Source organism: Cucumis sativus, chromosome 5, assembly GCF_000004075.3.
Source record: "Cucumis sativus cultivar 9930 chromosome 5, Cucumber_9930_V3, whole genome shotgun sequence".
In the NCBI taxonomy this organism is placed as follows: Eukaryota; Viridiplantae; Streptophyta; class Magnoliopsida; order Cucurbitales; family Cucurbitaceae; genus Cucumis; species Cucumis sativus.
The window spans coordinates 27,839,769-27,853,410 of record NC_026659.2 but is presented as its reverse complement, the minus strand read 5'-3'; the positions used below and the strand labels follow the sequence as shown (position 1 = coordinate 27,853,410).

The following is a 13,642-nucleotide window of genomic DNA, read 5'->3' as shown; positions in this document are numbered from 1 at the left end:
TTAAAAGCTAAGGTTTAAAATGTTGATGTAGGGTGGAATTATTGATGTCTTAATTTTACCAAATTTTGTAGACTTTGATGGACATTTCTTAAAAAAACTATAAAAACCATAAATTCAAAAAACAATTTTAAATTAGTAAATGTAAATGCAAAATAGGAAATTATAAAAAAAAAAATAGAATATTTGATAAAATATTTATATAAATAAGTGTAATAAATTTTGCTTTTAAGTGATTTTGTCGAGGGTAAATAGTTTATCAAAATTTTCTATTTTTAAAAAGACAATGTAACAAACACACCTACGACTCTAAGCCCCTAAAGAGAAACTATGAACCACATAGGGAGGATCAATGAAATATGAGTGTTTTCCACCTAAATTCTCATATAATGAATTTTGAATATTTTGTCAAATATTCTATTTTTAACAATTTTTTTTGTATATCTTTTTTTTAAAATAAGTAAACTTGATCTTGAGATTTATCTGTGTTTTGTGATTTTTCTACGATATAGTTAAAATATTGATATCGAATCTATAAAAATGTGGAATTATCAATGACAATTTAATTATATGGCTAAAGCTTTCATTTAGTACTAATAATTTTCACTATTACAAAAACTAAGTTTATTTTCAACACTTACAATTTTCTTTTTCCTTTTAAGAAAAAAAAGATCCAAGATATAAACAGAACATAACACAAACAGAAGAAATGTAATCTTAGTTATTATAAACAAATATGATATATATCATCTCTTCTCATGAAATATATTTTCTATCTGACGATGAACAATATCGGCAACAATGTCGGGTGAGAATCGATCGATCATGTCCTGCCTCGCCCGTCTTCCTTTCTCCTTAGCTTCATCAACATTAACTGTCACTTCCCTCATTAGAACTTGAAGCTTACTGATGGATGGTTCCGCCCACATATGCCCTTTGAATGGCTCTTCCTTCACTTCACTCATTCTCTCAACCGGCAACGGATAGCTATTTTCATCTGTCAAAAACTCCGTCTGTCCCGACCAGTTCGTAGCGATCACTGGCAACGACATTGCCATCGCTTCGACTAGTGGCCTTCCCCATCCTTCTCCTCTTGATGGAAGTACAAATGCATCAGCAGCCTTGTAAACTCTAGGCAAATCAGTTTGAGGTATATGAATATCAACCACATAAACAGGAGCCCAACCAGAAAGTGGCATTTGTAAGTCAGAATTTTCTACAAAATCCAATATCTTATTCCCAAAATCACTATCAGTATGGTAAGGATTTGTCAATAAAAACAACCCCACTTCATCTTTCTTAGAGAATTCTTTCAAGTAAGCTTCCAACAACACATCCCAACCTTTCCTAAATTCCCATTTAAAGATACTCAGAAACACAAATCTCTTCTTCTCTAACTTTACTTCTTCTTCAAAGTTCTTGCCTCCTAAAACTAATGTTCCTACAGATTCAAGACTAAGTGGTTTGTATTTCAATGGATCAAAGAAATTAACATCAACAGGTTGAACAACTTTCACAATCTTAGAAGGATCAACCCCACTTTCCACAAATGTAGAGACATGAAATTCAGAAGGAACCCAAACATAATCCATTACATTACATCGATTCACATGTTCTCGAGTTACCCTATCAGTTTCAAACATTGTTCTACCAATCACTGACTTGAACTTTTGATAAGGACCTGGTGGGCAAGGCAAAGTTTCAAACAATGGAGGATTCCAAGCACCAGGTTCACTGTGACAAATCACAACAGTTTCATTCATTCTACATCTTGTTCTATGAAGTTCAATAGCCAAATTCCTTACAGATTCCGGTAAGCCTTCCCAAAAGTCGACCGATTCTAGATCACCATGATGCCGAATGACCAAACGAAATCCAGGGTTTGTTATATGATGACGAAGAGCTAAAATGTAGGACCAAGCTTCTGAACTGTACCCACCACCAGAAAGAAAAGGGGCCATCCAAAGAACACATAATGGATTAAAACCCGGGGGTTGGTTAGAAAATTTTAGAAGATTGGTGAGTTTTGAGGATTGGGATTTGTAGAAATTTGTTTTGGGGAAAGCGAAGAAGGAAATTGCTAGAAGGAGAATGAGAATGGATGAGAAGTGGATCGGAGAAAGGTGGAATTTGAAACGGTGAGGTTGGTTGGGAATGGGAAATGGGCGATCGTCGTGGCGGAGATCAGCATCCATGGCGGCGGTGGATTTGGGGAACCATGTGGTTTTCAGATTAAGCGAAAACTTGGAGAAAGTAAAGAGAAATTTAAGATGATGAAATGAGAAAAGAGAGAAGGAGACGAAGTAGGTTTCTTCGATTATGGCGATGGGCCGAAAAGGAATTTTTGACGAATCTCACTTCCTTTTATTGAGTGAAAGCTTATTCAATGAGCAAAGAATGTAATAAATGTGGAAATCATGTAGTAAATTAGTAATACAATCAAAACTAGGAAATTGGATGATACAACTTAGTTATGTATGCGTCAATATAACAAAATTAGTTATATCATACAACTATCGATAATCATGAGCTATTAATTATACAGTTATTAGAGGACTATCATCCTTAAATTTGTTACTTTTGTAAATTTAAAAAATAGCTTCTTTTAAGGGAAAAAAAACTAACAAAATTTCAATACAAAGAAACGATATTGAGACCAAATTTTGACCTAATATAAATTGAAGAAAAAGTAGGGATTTTTTCCTAATCTTTTGATAGATACTTTGACTCTGAATATTTTATAAATTTTTAAATTTTATTGATAAAGGTATCCAAAATTTTAAACTCTATTGGTAAAGTGATCTCAACCTAAGTAACTTTGATAACTTAATGATGTTTATCTATTATCGATTAAGCTTTATTGAATTATTTATATATTGTTTTGTTTAGCTAATTATAATGAGAGTAAAAAAACATCAATTATCGATTAAGCTTTATTGAATTATTTATATATTGTTTTGTTTAGCTAATTATAATGAGTGAAAAAAACATCAAGCTTTATTGAATTATTTATATATTGTTTTGTTTAGCTAATTATAATGAGAGTGAAAATTAAGTTAACAACAAATATCTTAGATTTTGCACTTGTTAAGACTATGGGTGAACATTCAACAAGTAGTGATTTAAACCAGTTTTCTAATTAAACCGATACCAAACACACTATAATCTAGTAGTGATTTAAACCAGTTTTCTAATTAAACCGTTACCAAACACACTATAATCTAGTATTCAACCAATCTTGACGGTTGAGTAAAAGTTGGTAGGTTCAATTCTTTAATTTTCTTTTTCTTTTTTTGAAATTTTCTCACAAGTAATCAACCTTAGTTCCTGATGGTTCGATTTTCTAGTCTACCATGCTCATCCCTAATTAACACGTTAGCTTTGCCCTTTGCGAAACTATAAAAAATGTAAATAATCATATGTAACTACAAAGAAACAAACCCCTTTGGGATAGAAGAAAAAGTTGTATTAATAGTGTACACATTACACAAAACAGAGTATCCATGATGCAAGAACCTAACCATGACCAACATTCAAATTTAAGTAAACATTTTTACGTTTTTTTTTTTCCATAATTATTTTAATCTACAAGCAGGAAAGTTTTTATTGAGATTTATAACTCATTCTTATTTGTCTACAAAGGGAAAAGGCACAACAACAACCCGAGGAAAAAAGGAGGCAGAAGAAAATGCTTTAATTTCCTCATAGCTTTGAAGAGAAGCGGCTCAAGGAAGCTTCAATTGATCCATGCGGTTCATCTGTTGGCAGATACACATCATCCTCAAACTGCAAAACGAAGACATCACCACCACCATTTTCATTTTCTTTAACAATACAAAAACCGATATCAATGTCTCGTAAAATGCTAAGAAGCACGGACAGTTTCACGCTCCATCACTTGTTGTTTAAGTATTCGATGCTTGTTAGCACAATAAATCTGCCAGACACTAGAGATGTACAGAGTTGGCTCTGTTCGTGTCGTGCTTCTTGGGTTAGAAGACTACTCAAAGTAACAATATTTTTATCCTAATTCTGTGGCATTAGTAAGGGCACAAGGGTAATTGGCTGAGAAGTTAGCGTATTTGGTTATAAATAGAAAGGGAGCAGGAGGGAAGAGGAAATTGTCGAGTGATCTAAGGATTGGGTTAAGCTTAGTTTTATCCCGTACTTCTTCATCCTTTATATTTCAATATGTCAACACATGAGATCAATAGTCTGTTTGTCCTATATGTAATGGCTGAATTTATAAGCCTCAACTGATTTTTGACATTATGTTTTAAGGATAAGGATATGATAAAGACGATAAAAGGGTGTCAACCTAGTTGAAATGTTCAGGTGTGTGAGGTGTTCGGGTGTGCCTGCTGATTCTAGTTATGCTTTATGGTTTACGCTCTTTGTATAATCCTCATGTACTTAGAGCATTAGTCTCTTTCATTTTACATTTATACGAAGACTTGTTTCCTTTTAAAAAAAAATGTCAACATATGAGATTGTTTGAGATGACAAGTTCACTATATATAATTGAAACTGATGGCTGCGATTTCAACCGACCTAGTAGCAAGATTTATACACATTAAAAGGGTTGTGGATTAATGATAAAATTTTATGTTCTAGTCTTAATTCTAATGAGGAACTGATGGCCGGGAAACAACAAAAACAAGGCAAATGGAAGAATTTGAAAATTCAGGAGCAAAATAAGAATGAAATGTAATCAAAAGTTGATAGAACTATTTTCACTATCTCTAGAGATGATGCAAGAATATGCTTCTTTGAGGAAATAAAGTAACACATGAACTGAATTGAGAACATCTAATACTGACAATTAAGATAGCAAGAACCAAACAAAACTTATTAGAGTCAACAAGCAGAGTTGTAAAGAGATTACCATCGAAAAGGAAAAGGTAACCTTTGTAAGGAGATTCCTACCTTAACGATACTCTGATTATCTTTTGTTGATATGTTGACAGGTAAGAAGTGAAGATTTGGCATTTTCAGCTTCACTGATGATATAACTTGGAACCTAAAATATTGAAAATCCAAAAGTTATTTTCAGAGAAAATAAAACCTTCAAACAGAGAGTTAAAAAAATCTGTGGAATTCAGTGTGATTGTGCATTCACGTGCAAGTGGGAGGAATGAGAGAAGGACCTGCTGAGGACATTCTTTGCCATTTCATAGAGAGTGTATTGCACAGATGGGCTATAAACTCCCTCTTTCGGAGGACCAAAGAAGGTGTCAACTAATACTTTTTTCACGTCAAGGTATGTTTCTGTGAAGTAACCTTGGTTTTTGGGGATATCATAGAGAGAATCAAACGAATACCTGCATCAAAGTATATAAAGTTTGATTGTGAAACCAGAATAGCTACAAGCTATGTGAGATGTATAAGTTCTCAATCAAAAGTCTGATTGATAGTATACCTCCATAAAGCAGATACTTCGGTGGCTAATATCCTCTCTCGTGTCTCAGGAAGAGCTGTGTACTTATCCCTATGAAATCGCTCAAAACCTGACTGCTTGCACGATGTAGTTTAGAGAAAGAATCAGGAGAAACAACATAATATATCGAAACCGCATCTACAAGTATTAAGTTTTTTTAAAAAGTTTCATCTGCTAAGCATTCTACCAGTCGATCAAATGCCAACTCTTCATTAGAAGATGTTACCCCAAGATACACCATCCTCCTTAAGTTGTTTCAATTTGGTATCATTTGGTAAAACTAGGATTGTTTTCTCACAATTTCTTAATCATGGTTTTCATGTCAAATTCTAGAAACGAAAAACTGAGTGTTTGAAAACTATTTCTTTAGTTTTCAAATTGTCGATATATCTCAAATTATTTGCTCATATTTCCTGAACGCAAGGACAAGTTCTAACTATATATGGACACCATTGAGTGCCCTTGGAAAATTTCAGGGTACTTCTCCTTAAGCTTGAATAGATTAGGAATATGAAGGGTGGAGGGTTCAGGTTTCGAATTGTTTAATGCTGATCAAGAATAAAGATAAATGATTCAAAACAATTGTTCAAATTAGGTAGACGATGCTAAAGTGGCTTTCATTGATTCGTGGAGAAAATAAAATAGTTTCAATATTACAAAAATAGATGAGGCCAGATCCAAAATAAGAAAAGTGTTAGAAATATAAACTTGACTTTGGGTTAGGAGTACCAGGGCCTAGTCCAAACAAAAGCTCAATTTCTAAAAGTATCAACTATCAAGTATTAAAATTTTCTACATCAATTTTTTTAGGAGATGCTTAAAGTATATATTGAGTTAGAATATATAAGAAAAAGGTGTAATTATAAAGAATAGTCCAGAAAGACATTTGTGGTCACTAGATAAAGAATGCGACGACAAAATAGAAAGCAGTAAATATGCATAGCTTAGAAACAGTGTGGAGATTTGTTCTATTTAGCATCAACAAAAACATAAATAGTTCATGAAATGGATTTTGAAAGTGTATTAAAAAGAGAGAATTTTAATTGAACAGTAGATTGTACACAATTAAGTCCTTGAGTTCAAAAAATATGTATATAAAAGAGTAGACTTACTTGAGTTGTCTTCAGCAAAGATAGTTCTTCAATACCAGAGCTCACTTGTAAAACACCTGACTTCTTAAATATCACCTCTGTTGTGTGCTTCTCAGATCCAAGTTTGAAGCCTTCAATCGAAAGTTATTAAAGAAGAAAATAAGGATAAAAATAAGAACTCGGGAAACAAGTGGCTATTATTTAGATTCGGAAAAAATACCCACATGCCCAATTCTATTACGTAAGAATAGATACATAGTTTACCAAAGTATGCACATTAAAGCAAGAGATGCACAGAAAAATTGACTGGATTAAGCTTTCTGCTCCACAAAGAAAAGTCTTAAGATACAAAATTTCAAGTCTAAGTGATTTCTTATTCTAGGTACATAGTAAAAGACTTATAAATGGAAAACCAAAGAGACAAATGTTAAGAATTTTGCACACACTGTAAAAACTAAAAGATACGGTTGTGTATGTTAAAATTCGTGGATATCCCTCTAATCAATTTATCTCTAGTTATGCTGAACAGAAAATTTTCACCCTATTAAAAAAGATTTCTTGTTGACTTTAACACCAGAAGACTCTCACCAAGGATCCAAATCCTTTTTATCATCATGAGAGGCGCAAGAGAAGAACTTACTTGAGAAGGGTTTCGAGAAATAAAGTTAAATAAAATTCACAATCATTTAAACCCCTTATAAGTTATTTAAACTAAATATTTCAACATTGAAAAGGTTGAATATAATGATAAAAGTCAATTCTCAGAATCAGCCATTCCAAAAAAAAAACAGCTAACCATGGTTGTGTGGTTGACCATTTACAGATACACGCTCCCATGACTTTTCTGCAATCTTCACTATCGTAGTAGTAACCTGCAAATTAATTACACATATTGAAGAACATCTTTGGATTTATTAACTTTCAGCGCCAACTAATAAAAAAAAGATCCCAAAGCGTGCACATCGTGCACAATGAGGAGGAAAAGGGATTTGAGCAGAAGATAAGACGAAAAATAAATAAGTTTGAAGGAAGCAGGAAATCCTTTTGTGAAAGTTCGTGGTTCGTAGGTGTTTACTCTATCCTGGCTATATGCAATTAATTCAGTGGACTGATAATTAATCAGTAGTGCATGCATCTGGAAAACATCCCAATGGGCATATAAATGTGGAGGAAAAATAAAATGCTATGGTTATATTGGTGCATGTTTGAAGAACAAGGTTTTTGATTCAGAAAGCAGGTAGATAATCCACCAAAAAGACCCCCTAAAATTATGCAGAAAATGCATCTGTAGGAGCTTGATGACACAACATTTCAATGACATGACTTTTCTATAGGACTAAAAATTAACTAGTTTGAATTGAAAATTTCACTTGAACAGAAAAAAAATTGTCATCTTATGAAACCTAAGGCATAGCAAGTAAAAACAAGTACAATGAGTTCTGCAATGGATTATTAAGTGATGTACTGCAAGAGAATAAAATAGTGGAAGCTTTTTTTTTCCTTCTTGAATTGTAGTTGCAAGAAGAGATATACTACGGTGAAGGCACAAGCCGAGTTAGTTTCAATGAGCAAAGTAACATAACTTTAATATTGAAAGGTATGGGTCTTGCAACCTCCGAAAAAAACATTTGAGTGCTAAAATGAAGTCCTAAAAGTGGTTAGATGATCGTGTAAGTGTTTTGTAATGGAGATAACTCGTACTTTTAATTCATACCAGCCCCATGTAGTGGTGGATATGGAGAAGGCGAGAAATTATTTTAGTTGATGCAATGTGAGTATACTGAGTAGATAAAAGTCATGCACATTAAGACAGCTAAACTATGTTCACTTTACACCCACTAAAACTCACACCAAATCACAACCTCTGATTTACCACAAATCCAACCTACAACTTCACCAAGTCTCAACCTGCATAGGTGTCAACATACTGACCTGCATACCATTAAGAATACAAGTTTAAATACGCGGTTTACCTGATTGTAATATAACGTGAAGTGCTTGGCAAGAAAAATTGCAAAATCTTCCACCGAAGTTTGGTCAGAACACTCCTTGGCTTTTGCATATACCTGAAGAAATAAAACCAATTAACTTTTAACATTAAAGGGAGTAACAGTATCAAAATCTAGAACTGTAACAAAAGGAAATAAACGTGGGAGAACCAAAAAATGCAAATATGATCTGCTATGATTAAAACAAAAAAAGGTAAGATAGTCCACAAGATTTCCTTCCCACACTGTTTCCACATAACAAAGTTTTCACTTCTAAGGAACATTTGGGGTAAGAAGTTATTATTATAGTCCTGGGTTATTATGGTTGGATTATAATAGTTTGTACTTATGGTATATATTATTTTAGTTTGAGTTATAATAGTATATATTTGAGGTCTAAACTATTTTAGCTTGAGAATGAAATAGTATATATAATTTAGCAAAGAATAAAAAAAAGATAATGAAGGTAAAATAGTAAGAAATGTATCAAATAGAAATTGGAAAGTACAAAATAGTATTTAGCTTAGCAAGTTGTGGTTATTATAGTCTTAGGATAGTCCTGGCGAACCGCATCTAAAACAAATTTCCCATCTTTAACCCCCAGTCAAACAAATCTCTCACTTTTTGTAATCCCTAACGTAAAACTAATTCTGCGATTTGCCCCGTTTCCCAAATTCAAGATCCAAACGGTGCCTCCATAAATTTTCCACTGACGACCTGCTTAACTAATTTGGTACAATTTTGAAAATCAGAATTTGCTCGAGATCATTTTCACTCAAAGCAGCACACCATAGAGAACGATCCAATAAAGTAAATAGTAAAGGGAAAAAAAAGATAAGAGCAGAGCAACAGAATTCTTTTCCGTAAGAATAAAAACTTCCAGATCCTACGCGATTGGTCTAAGTTAAGCAATAAAAATTTCAATACCCACATAAAAAACTAGCAACGAACATGTTCTACCACTAAATAATACTAATGCAACTAATAACTCAACCAAATACACCAAGTCAAAAAAAGCACACACACACAAAAAAAAAAAACAATACTACTCTTCACTTTCCTTTTTCCTCTTCCAACACTCACTAAACAATCAAATTCACAAGAGCCGCAACAATCAAATCATCATGCAACAAACAGTATATTAGAAGACAATTACAGTGTTCTTCATAGTATCGGTTGCAACAATATCGGAATTATCGTCGCTAACGTATGCAGCGACGCAATCGGAGAGAAGACTGATGCCAACGCTCCATTCAACAATAAAATGACGGCCGCCTTTGGTCCGCCAAACCCGAGCCACTCGCACTCGTTCCTTGCCGTGCCTCTGCTCAAAGTTCAAGCCGTTCACTACGACTACAGCGTCTTCGGGAGCCATGAATGTGGCCGGAGATCGGATTTTAGCGGTCGAAGAAGTTGATTTGGCAATGATTTGCAAATGGTCTTTGTAGAAGAAAAGCGGTAATGGTTTTCCAGTGAATAAAAAGTTCATTATTTATAAAGGCTGTTGCATAAATATAATAAATTAAATTTATGATCTCTACAAAAGAATTTAAATATAACAAAATTTTACCTTCTATCTTTCAATTATATCTCCAAAACTAATAAAATTCTACCAATATCTATCATTTAAGTAACTTGAAATTTTGGTTAAACAATCACAATCGAATATTTTTGTTATCTTTTAAGAAAATAATTTTGTTGAATTCAAATTACATATCTTTGAAATAATAAATAGAATATATTTGAAAAAATTTGTTCGTGGAATAAGTATTGATCTTTTTGTTGTATTTTCTAGGTGGAACATCATATACTTTTCAATTTGGCATTTTTCTTTTCGGATCATTTTCAAAAAGAAAAACTATTTTTGTTTTTTCACGTAATTCAAAATATTAAAACATTTTATGTATTGTCCATTTTAAATTTTAAAATGCAAGAATTAATCAAATAAAGCTGAAGAAATATGATTGTGTGTAGGTTTAATTTTAAAAAAATCTAAAATATAAGTAAAAAGTGGTTGTTAAATGAGACTTTAGTTTTTTAATTGGATAATATCGGGATGCACTCATCTTTTTAAAATTCATTCTCACCGCTACATACAAGTACTATATACAAAGAAATATAAAATGTTCAACATAACAAATTGTTGTTAAATAAATTGATAATATACATAAAATGCCCATAGTAACAGCAAAAACCAACAACGTCCTCCATTATTATCATTAATAATATAATGGAACCGTAAAAAATGACAAAATAGACAAACTATATTTAACGAAATTTTTTTATTATTCTCGAGAAAACTTCATCTAATTGTAAGAAATAAAATATTTGACAAAATATAGAAAACCAACCGTAATTAATTTTGTCATTTAATGGTTTTGTTATCAAAATTGTCAAAAATAACAAATTTAACAAAATATTTACAACATATTAAAAAAATTTCAAATTATATCAACAATAAAATAGACACTATTTTATGTATTGATAGACAGTGATAAAAGTTTATCAATTTATATATTTGATATAATCTAAAACTTTGCTATAATTTATAAATATTTTAATTTATTTTACGATTTAAAAAAAATATGCCTTGTTCAAATGTGTTCAATTTATTTTATATTAAAACGTAACCATCTTTATAGATATTTGAAAAAGAAATTATCTAAACTTTTCTCTTTTTTTTGTCAGCTAAGCATCCAACTTGGACTAAATAAAGAGAAAAGTTAAAAGTAAGTTTAACTAACTTTGTTTGATATGACATTTTTCTTTAAATATAATTATTATAGAAGAAAATGGGTTAGAGTATCAAATAAAAACTAAAATTAAAAAAGCACATTAATTTTCATAATACTGTGGATTTCATTCTAAATATTCCCATTACTAATTGAATTTAAAAGGTTAAATAAGTTTCTAAAAATTACATTTTCTATAAATTTATATATTATTATTTTTGAGTGATTGTCAATTTTCGTGACTTTTTTAATTGTTAGTTTAAAATTATATATTTAGAAAGCGACTCTTCAAAATATGGTGCAGTAGATCCATAGATCCAACGTGCATGCAAAAGAAAATAAAAGTGGTTACATACGTCAAATTAGTGTATTGATTCTTTCAATCATGATGTGACATGAGCATGTAAAAGAAAATAATGGATTAAATATAATCGAGGGCTACAATAGTTTAAAACTTTGATTGATGTGTCAAAGTTATCAACAAATCAAGGGTTAGTCGAAAAATATGAACAAGTCAAAAAGTATTGTTCCAAGTAGGGGTGTACAAATATGGGTTGAACCCGGACTATCCAATCTATATTATAAGGATTGGGTTGGGTTAGGTTAAAATATGAGTTGAATTGGTTAATTTTTTTTTTATTTTTTCGAGTTGGGTTGGGTCTCGCGTTGGAGGGTTGAAAATTGGGATAGTTGCAAATTTAACAATTAAATTCAAATTAATCAAACATATAGCACAACCTTAAAAAATTTACAAATATAACAAAATTTGTCAAATTCTATCAATGATATAAGTCTATCACTGATGGACCATGTTGCACTGATATACCATATGAAGTCTATCAGTGATAGTTTTGCTATATTTGCAATTTTTTTAAAATGTTGTTATATCCTTAATTAATATTGCTAAAATAGCCATTTATTGCAATTTTCCTTAAAAATTTTGGTTCAACCCAATCAAACCTGAATTAATATAATATATAAATAAATAAATTAGAGGTATATATTATTTTAATAAAAAACAAATCAAAGGTATATAAAATTTGAATTTATTGTATGAAAATTTGAAATTAAAATGTAATAATTTCAAACTTTTATAAACATTAGAATCTATAAAACTCGAAAAAAAATTTAAATAATATTTATATATACAACCCGACAACCCAACCCAAGGGGGTTGAGTTGAGTTAAAAACTAAATTCGGGTTATTCGGGTTGTCAATCCAAATAACCCAAAAATATGAGTTGGGTTGAGAATGTCTCTCAACCCAACCCGATTTCACCCTTAGTTCCAACAAATATCAAGTCAATATATATGTATATAAAACTGTCATCTAATAAAAAATTAACATATCATCATCGTATCAATAATCCAAAGAATGACTCGTAAAATATCAACAAGTTCGAGAGTCGATCTAGAAAAATCAACAAATCAATGGTCAATCTAAAAACATAAGCGAGCAAGTGTGCTCTAAGAACAAACGCTTAAATCCTAAAGATAAACATACGAAGAAGAAAAAAAGAACAAATTGCGTAAATGACAATTAAGCAAATAACAGTAGAAGATAAAGCACCCAATGATAAAACAATTGCATATATAGAACAAAAATTGGTAAAATATTAAAAAACTGATATTCAGTCAATGTTTTGCCCGTTTATTCTATCCTTATAACGTTGAAAGCTTGATAGCAATTGTTAGTTGTTTTAAGGGTTTTTTTTTCTTAAAAAAATAACAAATCGACAAAATATTTAGACGGTACACAACCCTTTTGAAAACGGAAAAGCCCACATGTCCACAATAAAAAAAATTGACATAGTCAACACACGATTAATTGGCCACTCACACATAATATATCTGGTACATAATCTAAACTATTTTTTCAAGATTATTTAGTACGATTTTGCCACCGAATAACACTTTTAAATAAAGATTCATGATTAATTTAAAACAAATATCATCATTAAAATATATATATATATATATAAAGACCACGGAAAGGAAAAGAAAAACTGCACAATAAAAAATAAAGAAAGGACAACCTAAAAATTCTAAAATATTTGTTGACTTTATGGACATTTTGATTTTGTTACATGCACCGTAAATATTTTAGTATTTGATTATATTTATGAAAAATAACCAAACTTCAATGTCTCGTGTTTATAGATGTGTCGATGTTCATAAATATTTACAAAAGAATATCAAAGTAGGAAAATTTTTAAAATCTACTATTTTTTAAAATCACTATTCTTAAAAATAATAGATTTTAAAAAATATTTACAACTTATAGCAAATTATATAACTGACAGTCATTGATATGCTATAGAAATAAAAACTATAAGTGATAGAGTCTAAAATTTTGCTACAACCTGTAAATATTTTAATTTATTTTGTTATTTTTAA

At 31.0% G+C, this 13,642-nt stretch overlaps 2 protein-coding genes across 2 annotated transcripts; both read right to left on the bottom strand.

Moving 5' to 3' along the window:
* Window positions 1-552: 552 nt before the first annotated feature.
* LOC101204678 lies at window positions 553-2,351 on the bottom strand. The gene has a single exon (XM_004135321.3). The coding sequence runs from the start codon at window positions 2,190-2,192 to the stop codon at window positions 744-746; it is 1,449 nt and encodes a 482-aa protein (XP_004135369.1). The 5' UTR covers window positions 2,193-2,351; the 3' UTR covers window positions 553-743.
* A 1,072-nt stretch (window positions 2,352-3,423) lies between these two features.
* LOC101206975 (uricase-2) lies at window positions 3,424-10,008 on the bottom strand. The gene is made up of 8 exons (XM_004134995.3): window positions 9,670-10,008; window positions 8,499-8,591; window positions 7,322-7,397; window positions 6,547-6,656; window positions 5,417-5,508; window positions 5,145-5,318; window positions 4,924-5,017; window positions 3,424-3,783 (listed from the first exon to the last, which is right to left on the bottom strand). The coding sequence occupies exons 1-8, from the start codon at window positions 10,000-10,002 to the stop codon at window positions 3,700-3,702; spliced, it is 1,056 nt and encodes a 351-aa protein (XP_004135043.2). The 5' UTR covers window positions 10,003-10,008; the 3' UTR covers window positions 3,424-3,699.
* Window positions 10,009-13,642: the final 3,634 nt, after the last annotated feature.

Excerpts from the sequence above, each read along its gene's own strand:
- LOC101206975 (XM_004134995.3), bottom strand. The coding sequence starts at position 10,002 with ATGAACTTTTTATTCACTGGAAAACCATTACCGCTTTTCTTCTACAAA. Across the intron at positions 5,018-5,144 it reads GCAAAGAATGTCCTCAGCAG|GTTCCAAGTTATATCATCAG; the intron begins GTCCTTCTCTCA and ends TCAATATTTTAG. Across the intron at positions 3,784-4,923 it reads ATAATCAGAGTATCGTTAAG|TTTGAGGATGATGTGTATCT; the intron begins GTAGGAATCTCC and ends TTCGTTTTGCAG.
- LOC101204678 (XM_004135321.3), bottom strand. The coding sequence starts at position 2,192 with ATGGATGCTGATCTCCGCCACGACGATCGCCCATTTCCCATTCCCAAC.